Source organism: Microcebus murinus, chromosome 25, assembly GCF_040939455.1.
Source record: "Microcebus murinus isolate Inina chromosome 25, M.murinus_Inina_mat1.0, whole genome shotgun sequence".
Classification (NCBI taxonomy): domain Eukaryota; kingdom Metazoa; phylum Chordata; class Mammalia; order Primates; family Cheirogaleidae; genus Microcebus; species Microcebus murinus.
Window position 1 is genome coordinate 13,389,879 of NC_134128.1, and position 27,577 is coordinate 13,417,455.

General features: G+C 37.7%; 1 protein-coding gene and 1 long non-coding RNA gene across 3 annotated transcripts in view; one reads left to right on the plus strand and one right to left on the minus strand.

The window, feature by feature from the left end:
* LOC142864366 (uncharacterized) lies at positions 1–26,638 on the minus strand. Of its 2 annotated transcripts, XR_012914920.1 has the most exons (7): positions 26,534–26,638; positions 21,731–21,782; positions 17,587–17,722; positions 17,376–17,412; positions 15,896–15,949; positions 13,471–13,545; positions 6–90 (listed from the first exon to the last, which is right to left on the minus strand). It is a non-coding gene; the product is annotated as an uncharacterized LOC142864366 (long non-coding RNA). The 2 variants fall into 2 exon arrangements; XR_012914919.1 differs by lacking the exon at positions 13,471–13,545 and having other exon boundaries at positions 1–90.
* Positions 1–27,577, plus strand: part of ITGA8 (integrin subunit alpha 8) — a 160,778-nt gene that overhangs the window by 68,283 nt on the left and 64,918 nt on the right. Inside the window, exons 14-20 of the mRNA XM_075997658.1 lie at positions 15,351–15,396; positions 17,729–17,836; positions 22,066–22,121; positions 22,522–22,676; positions 23,933–24,070; positions 24,559–24,626; positions 26,263–26,410. Coding sequence (XP_075853773.1) covers positions 15,351–15,396; positions 17,729–17,836; positions 22,066–22,121; positions 22,522–22,676; positions 23,933–24,070; positions 24,559–24,626; positions 26,263–26,410 — 719 coding nt within the window. The remainder of the gene's footprint in view (positions 1–15,350; positions 15,397–17,728; positions 17,837–22,065; positions 22,122–22,521; positions 22,677–23,932; positions 24,071–24,558; positions 24,627–26,262; positions 26,411–27,577) is intronic.

Sequence of the window (27,577 nt, forward strand, 5' to 3'; positions counted from 1 at the left end):
CCTCATTGTCACATGATCTGTTTTCCAAGTTACGGATGTTTCCTATGTGAGCAGGACCACTCAGTTTTCTTGTCTTTGGAAGGAAGAATGCTAGAAAAGAACAGGCATGGGATCAATTATATTGTTAACATTTTTGTAACTATAGCAGTTATTCCTACTGATAATTAAGAGTCCAAAGCATTCCAGCCATTGCATAAACCTGCAGTCCCCAAACCCTGGGCCATGGACCAGTACCTATCCATGGCCTTTAAGGGACCAGCCGCCCCTGCGCACCCCCACACCCATCTGTGGAAAAATTATCTTCCATGAAATCAGTCCCTGGTGCCAAAAAGGTTGAGGACTGCTGGTATAACAGACAGACATGGGGATAGTTAGTTACAGAAATATAGAGATTTGGCTATGGAGATGTGTGCAATAATTATCGTAACATGTAGCTTAACCTTACCCAGTATTTTCTTTAGACTTTTTATAATAAATATTGTCACTGGCACAAATACACAAATAGGAGTTATAAGTATTTTCATTTCTAGCACCAGAATTCATTTTCCTATTCAAAATGTAGATGTATTCAGGTTTCTATGTTGTTGCTCACTGGAAAACTGGGATTGACCACAGGAGTGTCTTGTATACATTAATTGAGTGAAAGCATTTCAGAGGAGAAACAGCTGTGACAGTCAGGAATCTTAAAATTCAATGATTTAGTCTAATCCAGTTAAACATGAGTGTATAACAACACCATCTGCTAAATGCATAGCCCAGACATTGCAGGGTGGAAGAGGGGAAGTGCAGATTTCGTCGAGAAGCAGAAATCTTACAGGCAATAAAAACTGGAGAAAAACATGGGCAGAATGCCAAGACTATCATTGTCTCCTTCAGGCCCCTAATATATGATTATATCATGCAGCCATTTCAGACCATTAAACTCAATGAAATAAAATGACCAGCACTCATCTGTCTCAATGAGTGTTCTGTGTGTGGAGGCGGGGGGGGGGGGGGGGGGGCGGATAAGCAAACAAGTGAGCAAGAGAGAAACTACACATGAGAAAAAATAAAGGGGTGGCTTTACCCAAAAAAAATAATGCATTTTAATTAAACTTTGAGCTCCTTGAAATTTGTTGATTTGAAGTTTAGTTGAACTAAGTTCAAATCTTACAGTCAAAGTTTATTTTTACAACTCAAACTGCTACTCAAGTTTGTAGGAAAAGCAAAACATTACATTCTTATGCAGCATGATTTTCATAATTTCATTATAAACACATTAGAAATTAGAATATTATATCTTTGTAAAAATATCTTATGAATTTAAATTGAATTAATTCAACTGAAAGAGTTCTTGGACTTGAATCAAGCAGCATCGTGAATTGGAAGTAAAAATGAATGAAGAGTGAAAGGACCTGGGTTCTGGAATCAGTTCTCCCAAATGTGATGTTAGTAACTCAACCTCTCTGGGTCTTGCTTTTCTCACCTGGAAGTGAGGCAGTATATGGACTGCTTTTCCCAGAATCTTTTTTAACTCTAACATTCTCTGATCCTAAAATCCCAGAGCTAGATTTACTGCCTTCCTAGACTACTCTGTAATATTAGGTAGATTATTAAGGTTCTTAGAAAAAAAGAAGATGGTGGTATTAGAAAAGACCTTCTAAAAATTTGTTTTAATGTTTATGAATATGTAATGGTTGTGCCTATTTATGAGCTACATGTGCTATTTTGATACAAGTGTACAATGTGCAATGATAATCTGCGTAATTGGAACATGCATCATCTCAAACATTTTTCAATACTTTGTACTGGGAACATTCCAGATCTACTTTGTTCTTAGCATTTTCATGAAATTAATTTTAGACTCTCAGAAAAGTTGCAAAAAATGGTAGCATCTCATAAATCCTTCACCCACCCTCCCCTAATGTTAACATTTTATATAACCATAGTACAAGAGTCATTGATAGACCTATTAGAAATCCTACAGAATTTCACCATTTGTCCCTCTACTATTCTTTCTGGTCCAGTATCCAATCCAAAATCCCATGTTGTATTTAGTTATCCTATTTCCTTACTTTTCCAATCTGTGACATCCTGTTGGTCTTTCTTTACTGTCATAATTTGATACTTTTGAAGAGTACTGGCCAGACATTTTGAAGAATGTCTCTGAATTTAAGTTCGTCAGATGTTCATTCACAATTAATTGAGGTATGTATTTTGGCAAGAATATCACACAAGTGATGCTGTGCCCTTCCCAGTACATCATATCAAGGGGTGCATGATGTCTGTTGTCTTTTTGCACTTTTATCACTTGCTTGATGTGATACCAGCCATGTTTCCCCACTGTAAAGTGACTGTTGTTCCCTTTGTGATAATAAATGTCTTTGGAGAAATATCAATAACAAATATCCTGTTTCTTATACATTTGCCCACTAACCTTAGATTTATTGAGTTTTGCCTGCAACAATTATCACTGCCTAATTGTGATTTCCTATTTCCATCATTTCTTTGACATTTATTAATTGCAATTCTAATGTAAGAAAAACATACCTCTTCTCCCCCATTTATTTATTTATATGGATATGGACTCATGGATGTATATTTAACTTTACGGGTTACATAACCCGTTATAGTATTTATTTTTGTTGCTGAAATTGTCCCATCTTTGGCAATTTGGAACTCCTTCTAGTTGGTTCCATTGTTCTTTTGACATTGTCCATGCTTTTATGAGCATTTCCTTACTTTCTAACACTCTTCATTTTTAAAGATGATAATGATGCCATCATAAAATATATATTGATTATATGATTTCAAGAGATTGTGTTTTTGGAAATGCAATTATTTCATTTATTCAACAAATATATATTTAGTGCCTTCCATGTGCCAGGGCACTGTTCTAGATGTTGAGAACACAGCATTCAATTAAACAAAGATCCTGATCTCATGGGTAAGAGTTCAGATTCTGGCTGTAACACTGGCTTAATGTGAAACCTTGACAAGTTACTCTGCTTTCTTGAGCTTCAGTCTTCTCATTGCTAAAATAGGTATTGTAACAATACCCAATAATAGTTTTTTCCCCCAAAGTGGTGTTTGGAGATTAAGTCAGGTAATATATATATATATATATAAAGCAGTTAGCACTGTGAATAGCATCTAGTAGTAGTCATTAAACATTATTTATAAATGACACATTGATACTATATTGACATAATCTTGGCCCGTAAGAAGCAATATAATCATGGATATAAAGCATTCAACAGTTAATTATACTACAAGGCAGCATGTGAGAAGAGTTTTAAGAAGGTTGAAAAAATAAGGAATGAGTTAAAAAGAGAGAATGCTTCTTCCTAAGGTGACAAGAGAAAGCCTCATGGGAGGAGTAAGTTAAGCAGGATCTTAAGACTTATGTGTAATTATAAGTGATCACATGAATAAGGCATTCCAGAAAAGGAACACAGCATGAGCAGACTCAGAGATGTCATGTTAAGTGTTCTTGATACAATAAGAATAATTTTAGAAAGACTTCCCAGATCAGGTAGCATTGAAGGAGTAAATAGAAGGAGTAGATGAGACACAGCATAGAACCATATGTATTCAACGTATTTCAATCACCGTCTGACCAAGGTAATGCCCTACTCTTGAGAATCCTTTATTGTATCAAAGTATACAACTTTGTGAATTGGTACTCAGTGATATACAAGACAGGAGAAAAGGTACCCACAAATTTCTATGACTACATAGTATAGGCAGATATTTTGAAGGAATTTTGCATAAAATAATTTTGACACTTTCAGTTTTATGCAATGAAAATATTGCCTAGTTTGTCTTTGTTAGCATGCATTGCAACATTTTTAAAACATATCTTATTGTATTTTTTGATCATGCAAAAAAAGAAGTGCTATACACAAAGGAAATATTTGCTATCTTTTAAAAAAGGCAATTTTAGAAGTGAATTGCTCTAAACAGATGGAAGCATGAGTGGAGAGAGGTAAAGGTGAAAGGTAAGTCCGGGACCAATAACAAAGGCCCTTGAATAGCATGTTAAATAATGAGGACTTTATTAGAAATATAGTGGGAAAAGATGACATTTCATATTTCAAAATGATGCTTTAAGGACCTCAATCTTTAGTAATGAGCAGGAGAAGCTATAATGAAAAAGAAACGAGGTCAAAAATCATTAAAGTATTCCAGGTGAGGATAATGAACTGACCCCAGATGAGTGCAGGAGCAACTCTGGGGAAAGTGGGAGTGTCTGGGGATTATGAGCCCCAGGGCCACCTTCAACTCCTAGGGCATGAGGACTACTAGCAGATAGCTATCCAGCCTCCTGTCCATCAGAGGAGAGTCTAGGAGCTATTCTGCACACTTCTCAAGAGATCTCACTGTCTATATCTTCAACTTTGAAATGTATCTTTATATTCAGAGATGTGTTGGTAAATGTTTAACAAGCACCTGTCCAGGGAAAAGAAAAGAAAAAGCCCAGATTTGTAGTATTTGCCAATTTCCATGGTGTAAATATCTTCAAAGTGATTGCTTTTAAGCTATAGTGACTCTTATATGGTAAGAGTTGTATGGTTGCTACATGCACTGCTGAGATGAACCTGACATATCTACCTGCCACTGCCCAGCCACTCACAAATACACTAACCTATTTGTGTGATGTTCTTTCCAAAGGGGATTTTCTATTCCTGTTCAGAAATTCACAGATCCAGGTTGAGAGTGACTGTTGGGTACACTCACAACTGCATCTATGAAGGACCAAAACCAATATTAGCTACAGTCATTTTCAAGTCCAATAATAATATAATGACTTTTCCCCCAGCCTTAGATTAAAACATGAAAGTTTGGGAACTTTTATGTCTCTAAAACAGAAATTTCTATTTTGCTTCTTCTGGCAATGAAGACCTATGAGTACCTCCATCTGCCTCTCTCCTGACTGAGCTTTGAAGAGGCAGCCCTATTGAAAAGTTGTGCCTTAGATACTGAGGCGAATCGATGACCTTAAAAATGAAGCTGTGACTCCCTCACACACCCAACTTGCATCCCTCCACATGCTTCACCCCAGATTCTGTCTCAAAGCAGGTTCAAATTATATCCCACCTGTAGGTAGTAAATATAGCACATTTCTCTCACAAGGTAGAAGAAATCTAACTATATGGCTATTACATTTATATGCTACACATCATCTGTCAGCTTAAGTTTGAATTAACTTCCTTCCAAATAGTCATAGATACTGGCTTCTTTCTGAAATCCAGGGCATCAGTGAATATGATTATATATCACTTATACTTGATCTTGCTTGTAAAGATATAGTTAATAAAATCTTGCTTCATGGCCCTGGTTTTTCTTAATGGGGGAGGAGTGAGGAATATGAATTAGTTGAATAAATGTCTCCTGTGCTTAGAACTGCACATTATTTCTGCCCTCCCTCTGCACATTCTTTCTATACATCCCTTTTAATTTATTAATATGCAAAATAAAAGCCATATTTTTATATAATTCACTTGATGCATGCCTTCTGCTTCAAAGTGTTTGTGCACCCTGGCCACTTTCCCAGGAGTTCACTTCCCACTTAGAAACTCAGGTCAGATGTCACTTCCTCAGGAAGCCTTCCCTGACTGTTGTCCTTCCCCTGAAAACAATTATCTCAGATGGAAATCACACATGTCCCTTGATAAATGTTCCTTCTGCCCCACCACACTGGACACTATATTTGTTGAGGCTGGGACTGGATTTAGTTTTGCTCACTTTGGAATCTTAGTGCCCAAGACAGTGGCTGGCACAAAACATACATGGTCAACATGTTTGTTAAGTGAATGAATAAATGTGAATAAATAGACCAATTACCAGCTGCATACCTTTGCATATAAACTGTCATTCTCATCTCTCTTTACCTCCAACTCTGCTTAAATCCAGTCAACTATTTTACACCCATATAGAATGAGTATGGAAACATAAGTAGAGACGATGGTGATGGTGGCCTTTGTTGGTGTGGATACAGAGAGATAAGAACACTCATACACTACTGGTGGGACTGCAAACTAGTGCAACCTCCGTGGAAAGGAGTATGGAGATACCTCAAAGAACTAAAAGTAGAACTACCATTTGATCCAGCAATCCCATTACTGGGCATCTACCCAAAGGAAAAAAAAAAAACACATTCTTTAAAAAAGACACCTGCATTTGAATGTTTATAGCAGCACAATTCACAATTGCAAAGATGTGGAAATAACCCAAGTGCTCATCAATACAAGTGGATTAACAAAATGTGGTATATGTATAAAATGGAGTATACAATATATACTCAGCCACAAAAACAAATGAACTACCTATTGTATTATCCTGGATGGAGCTGAAGCCCATTCTTCTAAGTGAAGTATCACAAGCATGGAAAAAAAACACCATATATACTTACCATTAAATTGGTGCTAACTGATCAACCTTAATGTGCACATATTGGAAGAAATGTTCATAGGATGTTGGGAAGGTGGGAGGGGGGAAAAGGGCATGAGTATTTACCATACCACATGGATGTGGTGTGTGCTATCTGTAGAATGGGTACACTTGTTGGGTGATGCAAAGGCAATTTATGTAACCAAAGTGTTTGTACCCCTGTAATACTCTGAAATAAAAAATAAAGTAAGCATTGGAATTCCTCTCCTGGGATAACAGGAGGCTCCACTCCAAGCAGCAGACCCATTTTTGGCAACCATTTGACATTTGACCTTAGGCATTTAGATGCCAATTGCTTGTCAAGCTGCTAGACCAGAACCAGTAGCCAGCACGAAGTACAGAGCACCAAAGTCAGAGTGAGGGGACCCGATTCTCCTTTATTCCCAGCTCTGCAGTCTTGGACATACATCCTTAACCTTCGAGTATCCAGCCACAGGAGAAAGGTGATCAAACTAATCCCTTCCACTCAGGACTGTTGTGGAGCCAATTTGCAAACTGTAAAGTACTTTGCACATCAATTGTTCCTTTTTTAGATATTTAAATTTTTTTATTGAGACATAATATTCATATGTATTTATTGGAGTACATGTGATATTTTGATACATATATGGAATGAGTGATGATGGAGTCAGAACATTTAGGACATCCATCACCTTGAGCACCTCACTGTTCTTATTTTTAAACTCCGCTGACCAAGTGGAGGTGAGAGGGAGTGAAACAAACTCCAAGGTTGAGGTCCAGGTTCTTTGCCCCAGACGCAGGCATGTGCCATAAGGTGATGACAGATGGGAGATTTTCAAAAGAACTAATATAGTGACAAAATCCTTTTCAGGACTTCTTATTTGCAAACATTGTTCTTAGGATGCTCTTCTTTCTATATGGTAATCATTTTAGATTTTCTTGCTGACACTTTCCTGTGATGATATTAATAGCTGGTTACCTAAAAACCATGAACCCTAAGAGAAGTTCATGGAGTGAGTGTGAAACAGAAAGCTGTCTAGCCAGACTTCAACTGAATTGTGAAGTAGTTGAAGCTCACTTTGGTGGATGTTCAGGCCTCTCATCCTCTGTCCCTGAGGATGGCTGCACAACAACTGCAGAAACTTAACACCATTTCTCAAACATGAGTTGGGGAAAGATCTAATCATCTTACTCTCATCAAGACATGAGTGATCCGGGGGAAGTGGGTCCCACCCAGGGAATCTGATTCAGTGGCTACTGGCCTGTGTTTATAACAAGCCTCCTTGGCAAGTTGAATGACAGACTCTCAGTAGCTGGAGGGCAAGGGAAGGTCTGTTTGCATGCCCAATGCCAAATTCTGGCCACTTAGGGCAGGACTTGGCTCATGGTGGATGATCAGTAAAGAGTTGTTGAATGAGGTAGCCATGTAGGGAACCATTCTCCCACACTGCCCTTGAACTCCATCCCCATTTGTATCTTAGTGTATTCGTTTGCTCATGCTGCCATAACACAGACTGGGTGGCACTGAAAAACAAAAATTTATTTCCTCACAGTTCTGTAGACTGAAAGTCCAAGGTCAAGGTGTCAGCAGGGTTTTTTTCTTCTAAGGTCTCTCTCCTTGGCTTGTAGATAGCTGTGTTCTACCCATGTCTTCACATTGCCTTTCCTCTGTATGCATCTGTGCCCTAATCTCTTCTTATAAGGATTCCAGTCCTATTGGATTAGGGACCACCCATATGACCTCTTCTTAATTACCTCTTACAAGACCCTGTCCCCTAATATGGATACATTAGGAGGTCCTGGGAGTTAGGACTTCAACACATGACTTTTGGGAGGCACAATTCAACCTGGAACACTTAGCAAATGTATAAAGTCCCATAAGGTCTTAATCAGAGCAGTTTGTCTATCAGGCTGGATGTGGGGGGACGTTTCTTGTGAAGTGTTAGCCTCTTCTGTTGACAGTGAAATCATTCCCAACAGGCAACCACTTACAAGTGGCACTGGTCCTGACTTTTCTCTAGGACTTTTAGCAACTGACTGGATAGCACACATACAGTGTGGCAAAGACAGGAATAAAGTTAAATGCCTTTGATCCCGTAACATGGAAAACAAGTGGATCATCAAACAATAGAACGGAGAGGGATTATCCCCACAGCCACAGGATGCTAATAACGTACAGAAAACTATTTTCATAAGGCAGACTCATCGTTTGATATTTCGCTCTTATTTTTTGTGGGCTTTTTTTAAAAAGGAAAATAAACCCTTAGTAAATTAGAATGTTGCAACCTAATACTATGTTCCAACTCATAAATGTTTTTCTTCAGAGTTCATTTGGAAGCATTTCAGACAGATTGTTAGGATTATTACTTTCTGGGATAAAATCATGCATTTTTTCCCCAAACATTTCTTCCTCAACCCATAACCTTCCTCTCAGGAATATTTTGCATGTTGCAATAAAAAAGCAAGGAAGAAAGGCAACTTCCATCTATTTTTAGATTAACAACAATTTGCCAAACTCAAGGAGACTTATCTCAATGCCTGCTTCCCACAGACATGAGCTGTTCTTCCAGTGCCAAATGCTTAAGCCAGTTTTATAACCCACTTATAAGTGGACGTTGCCAAATGCACATGCCATCTTTAACCTCACCATGTCATACATTATCTTGAATCCTATTGTTTCTCTTAATACCATCATCGTTTGAAAGTGAGCCGACCCTGGGTGTGTCCAGGTAAACAATTCTGCTTGAGAGGCTTCACTTGTCTTTAAAATGCTTGGGTGCTGCGGGAAGAGGCTTGGCAGGGGGAATGCCAAGACAGGAGCTGGACATCTGTGGAGCTGAGTCATGCAGGTGAACAAGCTGCAAAGCCAGAAACTGTCTATCTCTCAGTGGTGGCACAAGGAGACCCCAAACATGCAGGAGCAAGGCTGAGTCGAGAGGCAAATGAGAGTCCTGGTGGGAACATCAGAGCCCATACAGTGCAGTCATCTGACCCCAACCAGTGCTGCTGAGTGCTTGACTTTCTCATCTGGAGAACCTCAAAGACTTCACCAGAGATTTGGCAATGAATGGTGACTTGTTCAAGGTTGTTCAGAAGCCAGTGGCAAAGTGAACTGGAATTTAAGATTCTGAATTTCCCACCCTCCATTTGGTAATTTGCCACTTGAAATACAACACCATGTTTAAAAGAAGGCTTCAAAGGTTTTAGAGAGATTTGATGAGAGACAATGTACAAATCAAAATTGGCCTGTTAGATATACCAACACCTGTGCACAGAAGTTTAAAGTGACCTACCCCACAGTAAAAACAATTCAGAGGTCCCTTAGTCAGGGACGGGGAAACAAACTGTGCGCCATCCACCCAGTGGAATCTACTCAGCAATAAAAAGAAACAAACTACTGGTACATACAACATTGTGGATGAATCGCAAATGTACTAAGCTGAGAGCATTGCATGTGTTTATCAAAGCTCTTAGATCTATTATACAACAAAGGATGAAATTTACTGCATCCTTAATTTTTAAAAAATTTTAAAGAGAGGACAAAAATAGTATGTAGATATGCTCCTAGGAGGCAGTGTGGACAAAAGGGAACAGTGTGGGCTTAGTAGATGCCTGGGGTTAAAACTTGGTCTTGCCACTTAGTGTATACAGCCTCTCTATACCTCATTTTGGCATTGTAAAATGGGGATAGTAAAAGTGTCTACTTCATGGGATTTTTATAACAATTAAAGGAGGTAATTATATTTTAAATGTTTAGAATGTTAGCTTTTGATATGTCTTTGCATAATTGTCCAAAATATCCTCAGGATAAATTCCTAAAAGTACAAACACTATTTCAAAGGTATACACTATCATACACATACCAACAAACTACCTTTCATGAAAATTATGCCAATTTCTACTCCCACAGAATGTATGAGTTCTTGGTTCTCTGCTCTCTACCCAACACTGCCTAGTACTAATCTTTTCATCTTTTCCAATTTGGAAGCTTAAAAATGACAACTCATTGTTCCTTTCATTTGTATTCCTTCAATGACTAGTGAAGTTGAACATCCTTTCATGTATGTATAAGTCATAGTTATTTTTTATGTGAATTGCCTGTTTGTAATCTTATTAGAATGCTCGTAGTTTTATTATTAACTTGTATTAATTTGTTACAATTAGGCATCACAATAATTATTAAGGTTTACTTTTTCACTAGGTGCTAGACATTCTTTTAAGTGTTGCCAAATATTGACATTTGATCAGGCATATACATTATAAACATTTCCCCTTCTTTCTTTCATTCCTCTTTCAACCTTGCTTACATTTTTTTTTTTTTTGCTAAAAAAGTTTAAATTTTAAAATTCTTTTGTGATTTCTACATGCTTTAGTCATGTTTAAGGAGGTCTTCCCTTATAATTAATCATACTCTTTTCATACAACTGTGATATTTACATGCCCATGGTTCTCATTGATTTGGAAGTTCTTTATGGCAATTCTCATTGTCTAGAATTACTTTAAAACAGTAATATTTTTAAATTGTAAAATTAAAAAAAGGAGATATCTGATGGCATTTTCAGCAGCAGACTTCAACATTAGTATATTTCTCAACAAGATGAGAACTTGAGAGGTGAGAACAAGGTACCATTTAAGAAAGGCTGATGTAGTTTAGGAAAGGTTGGTGGTCACAGAGACCTCTCTCACGAAATGATTCTGGGTGATTCTTTGTTTTTTACAGAGATGGGGTCTTGCTATGTTGCCCAGGATGGGAGTGCACTGGCTATTCAAGAGCACAACCATAGCACAGTGCAGTCTTGAACTCACAGCCTCAAGTGATCCTCCCCCCTCAGTAAATGGAATTACAGGCACATGCCAACATACCCGGCTGACTCTTTAATCAATTACTGTCACATCTCTTCCTTTTGCTTTCCTCTTCTGTCTGCTTCTTCCCTCGGAAGTTTCCACTCTCTGTCCTCACTACACTCTGCCCACTGAACCCAGACCTCAAATCCACACTCAAAACAATGCTTATGTTTTCAAATAGAACTTCTTCCAGCTCTCAAATTTCCCTCATGGGTTAGTGAAATTACACTCTATAGTCCAAACACCACTTTTAAAGGCTTGGCTCTTTTCTTCATCCTCATTTAAAAATAACAATTTGTGAGAAATAAAATTCAAAGCATAGGTGTAATGCATCCCCTATGACCTCACATTTTTAGGGGTTTTTTTTCTTGCCAACTGATCCTGCATTCATGCTAATTTCCCCTTTTTGTTTCCTTAAAAGTACTTAGTTGTTCCATCAAAAGCCAAAAGAAAAATAAACGATGTTTCTCCTGCAGTGTGAGGCAATAATAACAAACTCCTCCAGCACTTTGAGAACATTTTTGGATTGAGGGGAAAGAAGTTGCCAGTTATTTCTTCAAGAAGAAAAAACCAAAATAGCTAAGTGTCTATGTATAGAGAATGACAAAGTTTTTCATTTGTTTGTTTTCAGCATCTGCCTTTTTTATAAGAAAAAAAAAGTAAGCATTAGATCTCAAAGTTAGGGAGAAAAAGTGTGCATGGTTATGAATCCATATATCAGCACCAGAATTATTTTGTCTCCAGATTACCATTTAAATTCCTAAGCATAGAATGATGTGATATTTTTAAGTATTATTTCTGAGTATTATTGAAGTATTGTTCCATACATACACATATGTACACACTCCAACATAAATGTGTATATAAATGGAACACATACGTAACATATATACTGTATACACACACATCTATATGTACGTATATATATGGAAACTAAATAGTGCTTATCAAAAACAATCTCATAATTTGGAAAGAGAAATTGGTTTAAAGCACAAATCAGCAAATCAATTCTCCTCCCCTAGAGAGATGTGATGATTTTAAGGTCCTGAGTATAAATGCTTCTGGCCTTTCCAGCAGGCACAATACCAAGGTAGTGTCTTAAAAGGAAATAGACTTTTGTGGTAGATAACTGTTTTCTTAGCTTCTGGATAACTGTGACCACATTCTTATGAAGAAAATTGTGGCCTATTTTGCTAGTTACTTTATTTTTCCAGAGTAGGAAAATCCCACTCTAACGCACAGGAATTAGGTTCCTAAAGGAAAGGCCTCTTCGTCATTGCCATTAGGAAGTCATCTCTCAAATTGCCACCTATAGTGGCAATCTAGCTGTGATCTCTATATTACTTTGTAGAATCCGGAACCTGTGTGTGTATGTCTGTCTGTCTGTCTGACAACAGCTTCAAGTGTATTTGCAAAAGCCCAGCAGAATTTAGCTGTGGTTTACCTTAGCCTGTCTTGTCTCGTCTTTTTCATCTCTCTCATCTTTAGTATATTATCACATTATTACTTATCCCCCTATTTAATTAGGCATTTATGAAGTCCCTATTCTGTGTCTGGCACTGTACCTAGTACTGTGGATGCAAAGATTCCTTCTTTATTTATTTCAATTCATACCATTCCATGAAGAATTTGGGATATGGAAACCTAAAGATTCCTGCCCTGGAAGGGCTTACAGTCTTATTTTCTTTGCCATTTCCAGAGAGGCAATTCTGAAAAGTCATCTGCTATTTATAAAATGTCTTATCTTGTTATATAAATATTTCACCTTATTTGGAGCCAAGAACAAAGCACATAAGTCCTCTTGAATCAGTTTTCATAACAGAGCTCTCCTACCAGGCATCATGTCACCAGATATGGATTCAGGCCAGGGCCACCTGTGTTACACTTGTCTAAATATTGGAGTTTGTAATTACACAGGAAGAACAGAGTTCATGTTTCTTCAAGTCAGTAGCTCTATTTCCTCTGACATACCAAAAACGTACTGGTATGTGAGAAGGGACCAATGTAACAGAAGTACATGTGAACAACACAGTTGGCAAAGTTGAAATTCTGATATAATTTATCATTATGATTTTAAAAATCAATAGACTTAGAAACTTTGCCTTCTAGCTTCAAAGACTTAAATGCTTGGAAAAGAAGGGTTTATTCCATAAGCCATGGTTGGCCAAGTTGTATCTCTTTTCTTAATATGATCTTTAATTTCACACATACAGAGCTCTTTAGATGACTTACGTGAACACTGGCATGCACATATTTTTAGATATGGAACACTGGAGTCAAATCCTGAGCTCATGGTCTGAACTGATTCTGTATTAATAAAACTGAAGACAAATGACTGGTCTTGATCCTGAAAATGTTTCAGTACATTTTTTTTAACAAAAATTTTAACAAGCATCATTGTGTCTTAGGTTGGGTCATCCCAGAACAGACATTAAGACAAAAATGATTAAAGAATTAGTTTGAAAAATGATCCTGAGAAATGCTAGTACAGGAATAGAGAAAAGAGACATGGAAAAGAATGATGCAGTAGAGATTGTCAGCAGGTCGTTGCCACCATAGGCAACTGGGGCTCCATGTGGCTGGGGAAGTAAACAGTCAAGAGAACGAACCATAGAGTTATCCCACTTGACTGATAAGGTAGCTGGGCTACTTTCCCATTCCCACCCATAATTGGCTAAAGGTTATTCCCAGGGGTACTGAGCCCTCAGAAGAAGAGTCCTAAGTGCCTGTAGTGTGACTCTGTTTGCCCATACTGGAAAGGTGGGTGCCCCGGGAATATGGCTATAAATCAGTTTTTCTGTGCAAACTCTATTATACTGATTTAATTCCTTAATAAGAATACTAATTCTTATTCATATAGAATAAAATCCTCCCTTTTCTTGTTGTTTTCCATTTTCACTTATGTGTTACTATTAATAGAATTAAGCATTTATAGTTTCAACTATTCTAAGTTTTCTTCCGTGGCTCTTGTTTCTACCAAATCTGATTTTCTTACATCTGAATGTTACTCTGCAGATTTAGGCATTGTCCTTTTTATTTCTGTTTGATTGCTTCCATCAGGAATAACCATTGTAAATTAGATTACAGAAAAGTCGGTATTTTGAGCTATATGTTAACAGTCACTGAGATCATTGGTAGCATTACCCTTCAACTAGTCCAAGATCACTCTATCACTATAACCCAGATCCACCATTTAATTAGTTGTGTGAACATTAGGGAATTTATTTATTATTGATCAATTGATTGAGACAGGATCACGGTCTGTCACCCAGGGTAAAATGCAGTGGCACGATCATAGCTCGCTGTAACATTGAACCCCTGGGCTCAAGCGATGCTCCTGCCTCAGCCTCTCAAGTGCTGGGATTATAGGCATGTGCCCAGCCAACATTAGGGAATTTATAATTTAGCCTTCTCAAGTCTCAATTTACTCATTTGCATAATTGTGCTCATAACAAACTTCCTAACTTCTTTTAGAAGTCAATTAAAGTAAATCCTTTGGAAGAATTTCTGACATAGAGTTAAGTGTTTAATATACTATTATTATTATTTAAGATCATTATAATGATATGTCGATTATTTTATATACTACTGGTTGCTCTGCTGAAAGTATACTCATCATCCATACTATTTGTAAAGAGCAAATGGTTGTGTCAAAATGACTATTAGAATGTCACACTGTAGGGCTAATTATCCTTGCTTGTAGGGTTGTTGCTGGTAAGGCAGTATGTGTGATAAGCCTGGTACCTGGTAGACAAGAAGCACATGCTTTTTCCCTGTTCCTTTCCTTGAGAGGTATACCTTGAGTTGGGAGGATAGGATAAATGATGTTATGATGAGTTTCTAGAGAGCTGGCCTTCCTAGAGGAAGGCCAGTGCATTCTGGCCTAGTGCAGAATGGCTTCAGGTCTACTGATTGACCTATTATATCGGTTGGATATAGTGAAGCATCAATATCCTTTCCAAAATGTCTTCAGAAAGGTGTGATTTCCTCTTCTTATTTTGTGGCTCTCATTCCACAACCAACACGGATACTCTATGTGTTACTTATGAATATGAGCTTAGTAAATTGTTTCTGTAAAGTCTGTGCCTTTGTTTTGTGTTTTTGCTTTTTAGATTTGATTGTGGGCGCATTTGGAACAGGAAAAGTAGCTGTTTACAGGTATGTGGTTGGTGGTATGCAAATATTCTCATTGTTTCAAATGCATTTTCTTTTTATGTTGTTAGTTTTGCCTTAAAAAGCATAGTCCAACTATTTATTCTGGAAAATATTTAGATGCTCTTTTTAAAGCCTAGAAGTATTTGTTGCTCTCAATGTTTAGACCTTTCTTTTCTCCCTTTGTATTTTTATTCTCATATTGCATGACCAAACTTCCAGATCTAATAAACATAACATTAAATAAGATATGAAATTCAGCAGATCTCACAAAATAACCATTTTTAAATGTTACTGTATTTGATTTCTTCTCTTTGCTTTGGAAATGCATTGAAATGTTCACTTGTAAGTAAGAGGTGCAAGATGGAAAAATGTTACTATTTACTCTGGTTTCTCTTATCAAATGGGACTCTAAATTAGGGAATAGAACATATGAAGAATGGGTAGCCTCCCAAAGCAAACATAATAGCTATGGATTCAAAGCCTGGCCATTCCATATACTCACTGATTGGTGATCTTGGGCAAGTTTACATAACTTTCTGAGCCTCAGATTTTTTATCTGCAAAACAGTATACCAATACTTACTTTATAAGGTTACTTTAGTTAATATTCAGTGACAATATTCACATAAGTACACAGAATAGTAACTGGTACATGGCACCCAAAATATTTGGTTCTTTTCCCTTCTAAAAAAAAACAAAAAATTTTTTTAAAACTTCAAGACACTACAAGGTCAGGATTTCCAGACAAAAGGCCAAGAGCATACCTGGATGTACCAGGCATTAATGCTAACCTAGTTAACTCCCAGAGAGATTCTAACGTTAGCTTTCCTCAAATAGATTTTCTTCTTCATCAAACTCAAAGGGGGCTGATTTATACCACCCCCTCCCCACTTCAGGTTCAGAAGAATCAGACAGTTGAAACTCTCAAAGTGTCTGAAGTATAGTGCTTGGATGTGTGGTAGTTAAGAAGGTGCACCACTCAGAGCTGCTTGAAGCAAGACTGACTCAGGATCCAGCTGCCACACTCTGAATCCACTACTATCTTTGTGCCAAGGACATATTTTCCATGAGCTGTGCCCAGCCAATTACTGGTCACAACAAGAACATAAATTGTAGGCCTATTTCTGCAAGACATGGAACTCCACTCAAGGGCAACTTGGGTTCAAAGTTTGAACTCCTTGCCCAGGCTAGTACTTTTGTACCCACCTTCTTTCCTGGCCTCTGTCCCTCTGGGGACCAGAACTTCCAGCCGTGTCTACTCTCTCCCCTTTTTCCTTATAGGCATTTGCCCTCAATAAATCTTTTGCATGTTTAATTCCATTTTATCATCTGTTTTTCCAAGGCCTAGAGCTAACACAGTATCAAACACAAAATTATGTAGCATAAAGGAGCTGAGGAAAAATCCCAGTGGGCCCCACTGTTTCAACTGTTTACAGCAGTGCCCTAAATGACATTCTGCCCCAAGACATATCCCTCCTTTCTGTCGGGAAAACTTGTTATCCAGCATGGTATCATTTCATGCTATCATTTGGGGACTTTGGCTTTCAGCTAAAATATCTTGGAACCAAGCTTTAAAAATTACTTTTTCCCTTTCCCTATGATTGACTCTCTTTTTTTTGTTATCTATACCTGGGTAGCTGGAATTGAGTTTATTCTGTATAATTCTCTCTCTTCAAAGTTAGCTAATTATAATAGAATCATCTGGAGAGTTTGTTTAAAGTGTCAATGCCTGGCCCTTACCATAGAGGTTCTGGTTCAGCTGGTCTGTGGTGGGGTCTGGACATAGAATTTGTTTTAAAGCTCCTTGGGTGATTATACCATGCAGTCAGGATTAAGAACCACTGCCCTGGGTGACATGCAGAATTATTCTGTAAGTCCACTTTCATGTGTTTGGCTCAACCTGCAAAGCTCAGGTAGAAAATTATCACTAGAAATAAAAAATTATCAATGAGGCAACAAAAATTGTGACATTCACGTACTTACAGACACAAGTGGCTGTTACGGGGATGTATCTCTTTAGCTGTGGACAGAGATATTGTAGCAGATTACAGAGCAGTATTTCACAGCAATATTGCCACAACACCCAGAGCCCACTCCATAAAGAAAGGTTTGTGAATGCAACTCTGTTTGGTGGTCCCCTAGCATGCTTTATTTGTACTCATGTGTTTCGAGGTAATTAGTTGATTGTGCCCACCTGTTCATGCAGTGAGTATAATTCTTGTCACAAAGGCTAGAAATGTTGGCAACGGCCTCCGGAGGTGGAGTTCTCCCTGTGGTGAAGTAGGCTTCTGCGCGTCACTCCTGTGCTTCGCAAACCCTGTGTTTTCTCCCTGCAGAGCAAGGCCAGTTGTGACTGTGGATGCAAAGCTTCTGCTGCATCCCATGATTATCAATCTTGAAAATAAAACTTGCCAGATTCCAGACTCTTTGACACCTGCGGCCTGGTGAGTTTGTCCAGCACTTCTCCAACTCTACTGTGAATTCATATCACCTGGTTACTTTGTGAAAAATGCAGACTTTGGGTTCAGTAAGTCTGAAGAGACTTTACACTTCTAGAAAAAAGTTTCATGAGGTTGCTGATGCTGCTGGTCTGTGAACCAAGTTTGAGTAGCAAGGGGTTAACTTTTTAAAAGGCTCTATGACATGATCTGCTCTTTGCCTACGGATGTATCATACAAAGATGACTTCTCCAATCTACAAGCTCTAGGTTAGATAAAGAGCATAAAAGGCATTTGGGAAAATTCCCAGTGAAACATACCTTGAAGATCCCTTTTAGATTCATAGTGTACTAAAATAAACATTAACCAAAGTCAAAATGCCTTGCCTCTTGCATTTGCATATGCTTATAGATACTGCTTTTCACATATGTAATGCCACTTCTTTAAACAGTCAAGGGTTAAATTACAGTTTCCTGTGCTGACAACATATGTCAGTTCTGTAACTTATCACCTACAACTAGACAGAAGAAAAACATTATAAAAGTAGAGATTTTTGTGCCCTCAACTGTATTTTGTAGCCATCATGAAGAATAGCAGAATTCTTCCTTTGCCTGGACCATAGAAGCTTTGCCTAGACTTTGAGAAGTCGCATAAGCCATATTCTTGTGAATCATGTCAGTCGCCTAAACAGAGTGCCACGTGGAACTTGACTGTAACACAGATGAAGAAAATACCTCTTTGTTTCTCAATATGTAGGACCTCAAAGGTCAGAAATCATTATGTTGGATAATATCATCAGGGTACATTCTCTGAAAATTTAACAAATCCTTGGGGTGTTTGAGATTTGCCTTTAATTTCCAGGAGATATGCTCTAACTCAGAAAGCATGGTTCCTGAGAATGTTAGAATTGCACAACAAACCAGTCTTGACCCAAAGAAGTTACTTCCAGCAAATTTTAGCATGTTGTTGATGGCCTTCTGACAGGAGTTCATTGTGAGTCAAAGCTTTTGAGGTGGTGGGTAGGAGAGGAGTAAGGATGACCCTGAAGGATTCTTTGAAAAATATATCCTACTGCTGGGAGATGGGGGTAGGAGGAGTTAGGAGGCATGTCCTGTCCTTTAACTGCTTTTGAAAGTAGTTGGGAAATGCCCCGGGGCACATTTTTAAATAGTTTAAAACCATAAAATAGTATAATGAAAACCTGATCTGAGAAAGTATGTGACAGAGCCAGCATTTTTCCTTACCCTGGCATGATTAAATGACTAGTAAATGAACTGTGAAAGCTGCTACTTGATCATGAGTATTAAAACTCCAGTATTTTCCGCCAAATAGTCTCGTGTTCACACCTACACAACTGAATGAACTTCTATGCTGCATTCTTTGATGCATGTGGCACACTCTGGTATAGAATGTTTTTGTTTTGAACTAGATAATTTTTTCTAAGTGTTTTTAGTTTGGATATTTTTATAAGATTGAAGTGGTTTTAACAGATTATGGGATATGTTTAGTTTTATGGAAAGAATATTACTTTTTAACAAGAAAATGTCTTTCATTTCACGAGCTATTCTCTTGTTGCATTAAATCATATTAAGATAAAATGCAATTTGTTATGTGGACAAATGTATAATATATCCCTTTACAATTATTTGTTTTATTATATTTCATGTATTTTCTGAAAGATGTTTTATTTTCACATGCAAAAGTTTTGAATAGTGCCTCAGAGTATCAGAAAATAGAAAGTTAACAGCTGGTTCAGTCTAGAATATGTCAAACATGTTTCTTTGATTCTTTTTTTTTATTCTAGGAATTTAGCTTAGTTTTTCTGAAATGATTGAAAGGCCTCTGTTGATTTTCTTTGCTGTTATTTCTGTCTATATTTGATATAACCTTGTATTGTACATCTGAAAACTATTATGTAAACTCTAATTGGAAAATAGTTCTTGACGTCCATCAATGTGGATTTCTGTGTCTTTCAAACAGCTGTGTAGTTTTATAAAGTATCTTCTTGGCATTTCTAAGTTAGAAAAAGAAAAAAAAAAGCCAGCTCAATAAATATTAACATAATTGGTTGCTAATCAATTAGAGAAAGAAAAATTATTTAGTGAAAATTTTCATTTTATAAATGTAAAAGTCAGTCACTATCCACTTGTCAAACCTGCTTAAAAAAACCTCTGTGGGTATGAGTGACTTTACATAAAATCTGATATTTTCTATCACTGAAATAGGATTGAATTGGTGAGAATGAAAATAAATTGCTTTGTACTTTTAAGTCATGTTTCACATTTAGCTCATTTCCCTCCTCATCATACTTGGCCATGAGCACACGCACATAACAGAATCATTATTCCAACTATGCTTCTATTAAGACTAGTGGTAGAGGTCACAAGTGTATTGTCTTGCCTTCTGACCATATCAGAAGCACTGACCACAAATAGTTTTATTTAGAATTTATGCAATGAGGGACTTTGATTTCATGTTTTTTGTTCCAATCAGATCTATTTAGACTAATGAGCTGAAGTGAATATGACCATACATTCTAGTTTGAAACTTTAAAATTTAAATACAGATTTATACTGACATACAATTCATAAAACAAGAGTAACCCATCAACTAGAAAATCATTAATCAATCAAATGCATTCTCACAAAGAGGAACTGATGTTTACTTTTATAGTTTGGATTTATTCCTTTTTTAAAAAATGTTATTGCTTTTGAATTGTGTTAAAAATACTCTATATAAAATGATTTTAATTGATATGTGTTAAGTTCATTACACATAGGAATTTATCTTATAAAAGGCAATGAGCTTTGTTTACTCAATGTAATGATAAATAGATTAGAAAGGTCAATGGATGATTTTAACACATAGCCAAGTACTTCCAAAGGAGTTGGATACAGAAAAATTCTAATTGTGAAAGCCAGACTTACTACAGAATTTAAAGATGTGATTAACTATTGGCCTTTCTTGAATAATTCTAATTGAAGGAGAAATAGGTTGGAATTTCCTATTTCTTTGGGGAAGTGGAATAAACACTTGTAATAGCATAGACATTTCAGGAAACTTTTGGCTTAATGGTATGTGGCAAATTATTTACCCTGAAGGGAGACATTGACTGAGGTCATGGTACATAGATGAATCCCAGATGTGACACTTTTTCATTATGGTTGACACAGGAAGCTGACACATAATTAAAGTATGATTAGGGATTATTTACTCCTTTGAATTCTGTAGAAATAGTCAAATCATACTATAATATTTTACTAGTAAAATTTTTAAGACTGTCATTAAATCATATGTAAGTATTTTTACTTTCTCAGAAATATGGAAAGGCCCCATCTCTAATGCCGCCTATTAGGGCTTGGAATTTTTCAGGAGGGAGGTAAGCACATTCATTCAGCAAACTCAGGCAGAGACAACTGGCCATTTCGCATTCCTTCCATGGCCATGGACCAAAGCTAAGTGCAGGTCATCCTGCAAGCTAATGTAGACATTTCCTTGGATTGTGGTCAGCCCATGTTCAAGGCAGAGCTGCAAAGTATATCTCATGGTCCTCTATTCTCTCTTTTTTGTCTTTATACCCATAGCATTCCACCCACCTAGCTTGACACAGATGCTTTAAAGCTCCTTATTTTCTCACTTTCTCCCATTCCTTTTATCCTCTCTCCCCCTACAGGCTTATACCACCCCTAGAGCAAATTTCCACCAAGCTCCATCTCCTTCCAAGCAGAGTGAATGACTGCAGTTAAGCATACCTTGGTGCTCTGTCCTTCTCAGAATTAAACCCACATTCTTTATCATAACTTTCAAAGCTCTCTTCCCACTGATTAACCAAGCCAGCCTTACCTCACACAACTTCCCCAACTTGTTCAGTGCTCCAACCACAATGATGTTCTTACTCACCTTGAGATATTCTCTAGCTATTCTCCTGCTGTGCTGCCTAATTCTTCTTTCCCTGTCAACATAGAAGATATTGATATGTATTTTATTGAATAAAGGCAAAATTAATTGATTAAATCAATTAATCTCTTATGTTTTTAGTTGTTAACTTTTCACATAATAATGTCACCTGTCTCAATTGTATTGGTGTTGTGAAAGATATATGTGTGTATATTAATAATCAGAAGTATAGAGGAAAAATGATGCATTCATTTCATCTGGGATGAAGTAAAGGAAAATTTTGACTTCAGATTCAAAACTTTATTAACTAATAAATTATTGACTATTATTTTCCATAGCTTTTCTTTAAGAGTATGTGCATCTGTAGCAGGCCAGAGCATTCCAAACACAATAGGTGAGCATGTTTTTACTTTTACACTCCTATACTGTACTAAGAAAATCGAACAGCAACCATTTCTCTGCATAGACCATTTAAAACTCAAGTGCTTTATCAATACCAGGATTCCTATTGCCTTTGTGGAAACTTCTACGTAAATGTTACTTCAATAGTTGGTGATATTGTCTATACAAACATAAGTATGAGGAAAATGACAATTTGTGTAAAACCATTATAAAAAATTTTTAGCTTAGAGAGTATTTTATAAAATTTTTTCAGTTCATGTATATTTGATTCTAACAATAAAAAAAAAATTTCCTGAATAAGAAACTTGAAATGAGAATTTATCTGACAGAGCACTGTATTCACTGAATACTCTTCCTCTCCTGATTATATTTAATTTCTTTCTGTTCTTTAGCTATGGTGGCTGAGGTGCAATTAGATTCCCTGAAACAAAAAGGGGCCATTAAACGAACACTCTTCCTTGACAACCATCAGTCCCATCGTGTCTTCCCTCTTGTGATAAAGAGGCAGAAACCCCTCCAGTGCCAGGATTTTATTGTTTACCTTCGAGTAAGTGTTCCAGAAATGACTTTTCTGGCCTTTCACATTCATATCCAAATTCCAACCATTTTTCTCCATTTAACCATCTTACATGTCTGCATAGATCCATCAGTTTATTTCCATTTTTGTAGGAGGAAACTTGATTTGAAGGTCAAATGCTCTCTTCATGACCCTGACTTCAACTAACCTAATGATGTGTTGCTATGAATTTCTAAGGCTTCTTTTTTGTTTTGAACAAAATCTTTGTAAGGGCACTCAACTCAGATGGTTTTCATTTCTAGCCACCTCCTCCCCACAAAACATAAAAGTTCAACATAATTTATTTGAATTTTTCTCCTATGTGAGTCTGTCTTGTTAGATTTTATCAATGTGCATTTCAGAACCAACTCAGGAAAATATTTAGGCACTCAAAGCTTTTATTAAAAGTAATTTACAATTATTTTTTAAAGTAATGTATTTTTCCAATAACTCTAAAACCTAGCATGAAATTTAAAAATTGAAAATATTGATAACATAATGATCTTTCTTCGCCTTGGCAGTTGTTAGGTTGTGATCTTCCATTCTCATTTGCTCTCCTCCTTTAAGGAACTTAGCAAGGGGAACCACAGGTTTACAATCACACTCAAGAATGAAGAATTGGGCACATGAACCTTATGTCTTACAATGGCCTTGATGGGCACGCAATTGAAGGATGACATATCTTCTGTGTCCCTTGTGCTTTCTGCTTGGTACTCAACCCTCTCCCCTGGAGGAGTTCTGTTACTTTTTCCAAGGGAACATCAAGTATACTGAAGGTGTTTTGAAGTTCATGCAAGTAAGAGCTTAAAAAACTGCTAAGAGAGGAAGGGAACCAAGATGTTTTCTTCCTCTGAGCCCAAGAGTCATACAATGTGACAACCTCATGAAAACAAAAATCCAAATTCATTATGGGTTTTGTGACACTTACGGTATATAAATGCAATCTTTTACTTTGCGAATTGACTGATTCTGTGTGAGTTGCTGAAGGTCTGGACAACCCAAAGATTACCTCTGGAAGCATCTTTCACTGAAGCCATGACTCTAAATGATTTCATTGCAAAATGTATATTAATTACGCTGGCTACTATATACCACATAAATCTGCATGCATCTAAGCCTGCTGCAAAGATAATTGCTTCATCATTCACTTTAACTGAGTAACAGCAAGTGTTGCCTACCTTTTCATAGACTGACATCTTGCAGCTATTTCGTGGAGCCTCTCTGGAGTTTGTGATTATTTTTTCTAGGATGAAACTGAATTCCGAGATAAATTATCTCCAATCAACATTAGTTTGAATTACAGTCTGAATGAATCCACCTTTAAAGAGGGCCTGGAAGTGAAACCAATATTGAACTACTACAGAGAAAATGCTGTTAGTGAACAGGTAAGTCATTGGTGATCTTTCTCAAGCAAGCTCTGGGGTGGGGGTGGGAGGATTGTTCCTGTGGTCTTAAGATGAAAGTCAGTTCCTTTTTATTCCTGCACACAGACATGTAACATTTGGGAGTTTTTCCTAACATATTTCCTGAAACACTGCATCATTGTGTTTTTCAGAAGCCCCTCCTCTTGTGCAACCAAGATTTAATTTGTTCAAAATGTGACTGTAATGGAAGCAACACAGCCTGTAATCCTCAAAACATTCCCAGAGTAGCATTCTTTGCAGACATTTCAGACTGCATTGAAATTGGGCTATTATGTAAACTAGCCTATATTGGGAGGTCACCATCTAACATAGGATATATTGCTGGGCAGAGTCATGCATAGTGAAATGAAAGCTTTGGTTTAATTTGTGGAATTGTTCAGATTTTTCAAGAGAAAGGATGTGATTCAGGTTTTCCCAGGTTGTTCCTGATGCATGTTTGCACAACACAGGCTCACATCCTGGTGGATTGTGGGGAAGACAACCTCTGTGTTCCTGACTTGAAGCTGTCGGCTAGACCGTAAGTCTAAATAAATAAACGTGTGCATTATATCTAATGGAATACAGGTGTTTATTTAAAGCTTGTTAAAGGAGACAGTATGCACTTCCAATGACTACAAAAAAATATGCTGCGTGAAATTCTTGAGCTTAGCTACGCTTTAGATTAGCCTGTGGTTTGGGTCAGTTCTTTTTCATTAGTGTCGAGTGACACACCCTAGGATTCTGCCTGGGCCGTTTCATCTTTCACCAAAAGTGGAAAAAAAATGTTTTTGTTAAAAGTAAACTCATCTATGGGTGGCTCGGGTTGTATTTACTTGCCTCAGTCAAGTAGGCAAAGGCTGGTTCCATCTACACCTTAATGAAACTGGTTTTTGCAGCATTCCTTGATTCAAAGTCATCCTTAAAATGGTCAAAATAAAATTTTAATTTACTCAAAAATAATAACTTACATGGCACTCTATGGAGTAAAGCAGAAAGGTGTCACAAAATCAAATAAGAATCAAAGGGCTTTACAGTTGCCAGTAATGGACAGCCTTACTCCAACACTGGAATTTATACTATGTTACATTAATAGAAAGATACAGAACTAAGAGGTAAAATATCCTATGATATAAAAAGCAGAATTGTGCTCCTTTCTTTCCCATGAACTATCTCACTAGCGTGTCTGGAATCTGCTTGGTAACCCCCCAGAGGGACTTTTCCCAAATTTCATTATTTATCAAATGTCATAAGGCAATGGCTTTGAGTAAGGTTCAAAAGTGGACGAGGCATTTCCAAATGCTGATTGGGTTTGTAGTTCAAAGTTAATTAAGTTTCCTCAGAAGACCTCAAAATGCTCTATCAGCTGTTTACGATTTAATTTTATCTATTTCTTCCCTCTTACTACCCACTTTGCATTAATCTCCTCCTCTTGCTTTCAAAACCATCTTTCTTCCTTTTTTTTTTTTTTCCATTGTTCATTTTCTTCTTAAGGTATGTTTCCAGGGATGTGCAGCAGGTGCCTCATTCCAGCTTGTAAGCCAAACGTAAAACTTGTAGGAAACTTGTTAGCAATTATTACACATGTTGGTAGCCTGAAATTGATCACAGTGGGTGGATTTACACCACTGGAATCTGAAAATGCCATATTATGAATCAATACTTTTGGTTTTTGAGAACTGGTTGTTAAAAATAAAACCAGCACACTGGGTGTTTTCCTGCCCTTATTATCCAGAAATGATTCTTTTGATTCTTCCCGTCATCTCTTCATGATAATCCAGCTTCTTTTTTGTCCTGTCTTGTATTTGCCATTTTCCTTCTTTTCCTCCCAGATATATTCTTAATAAAAATATTCAGGAAGCCAGAGAAGTAGAGTTATCTCATAAATCTTTTTTTTTTTTTTTTTTGAGACAGAGTCTCGCTCTTTCCCCCCGGGCTAGAGTGCCATGGCATCATCACAGCTCACAGCAACCTCCAACTCCTGGGCTCAACCTATCCTCCTGCCTCAGCCTCCCGAGTAGCTGGGACTACACGCATGCGCCACCATGCCCGGCTAATTTTTTTTCTATACATTTTTAGTTGTCCAGCTAATTTCTTTCTTTTTTTTTTTCTTGGTAGAGACGGCGCCTCGCTCTTGCAGAGCTGACCTAACAATTCTTTTGAAACTGCATTTTCAGAGATAAGCATCAGGTCATCATTGGAGATGAAAATCACCTCATGCTCATAATAAACGCAAGAAATGAAGGGGAAGGAGCCTACGAAGCAGAACTTCTCGCGATGATCCCGGAGGAGGCGGACTACGTGGGGATCGAACGCAACCACAAGGTAATGCCGGCCAGTTACCTGAAGTAAATAAAGAGCTAGGTACATCTGTGAAGTGAAATGAATGTGAAGTAGGGCCATTTTGACTGAAAGGTGCTTCCTGCATAAAACAGAGCAAAATGGTACCTGTTAGAATGCCGACGGGGAGCGCACGAGGCCCGGGAAGGTGGGGAAAAAAAGTTTACTTCAAGGCGCGCAAACAGACTAACCGAGGCAAAGATGGCGTCAGCTCCTAAAAGGCGGGGGCGGCTGGGGCTTTTGTAGTTGGGTTTGGGCGGGCTCTCAAAGGGGCGGGGTTTGGGCGGTCCCTCTAAGGGGGCGGGGCCAGTTTAAAGGGAAAGTTCCCCCCCATGGAACCTCCCACCAGCCTCTGGGTTCAGCCTAAGGGTACCTCACCTTGTTACATCGTCATAGCGGTGAACCAGGAAGGGGGATGGGCTTGCACAGTGATAATGTCTTTCTTGGCCACAGTGCAAAGATAAATTGGCCTGAGACTGAGAGCTGAAACAAGGAAGAGAACAAAACCGGCTAAAAGAAGCAGCTTACCAGTCAGTGCAATCCATCAGCTAAATTCCCTTCTCCTCCCTGGCTTTCCTAGCCTAGTGTTTTGAGTTCCTTTTCAGTTTCCAGCGGCGAATGGAGGCCTGGTTTTCAGTATTGGCTGGGGAAGAAGATCCAACCAGTCCTGTTGGGCCCTGGTAACAGCCTGGAAGGGAAACAAGTTCATTTTTCTTTCTTCTTGGTCCCCCTTGTCAGAATGGTGACCAGGAAGAGCCTGGCCTTCCTCATGTGCCAGTGCTCAGTGCCACTGTTTATTAGAATGACAGCAGGGCTATTTACAATCTTTGCTTTTATGACCGGAAGAGGAATCTTCCCGCTCAAAGTATATAGTCAGGTTCTGCAGTGTTCTTAATCGCTTGGTCTAGAAAACCATTATAAACACATCATGGAATAATAGAGAGAGTCCCTCAGTTTCAGAAATATGTATAATCACGATTAAGGGTAAAGAGCAAATTTTACCTTTCTTTCACAGGACTAAGAGCATCATACATGCTCCTTAAATATTTGCTGATAGATTTGTTCATTCAACTAAAATGTATTAAAGGACTCCTGGTTTCCAAATACTGCATCCTCTGAGGGCCTTGATGGAATATTAGAATATTAGACATT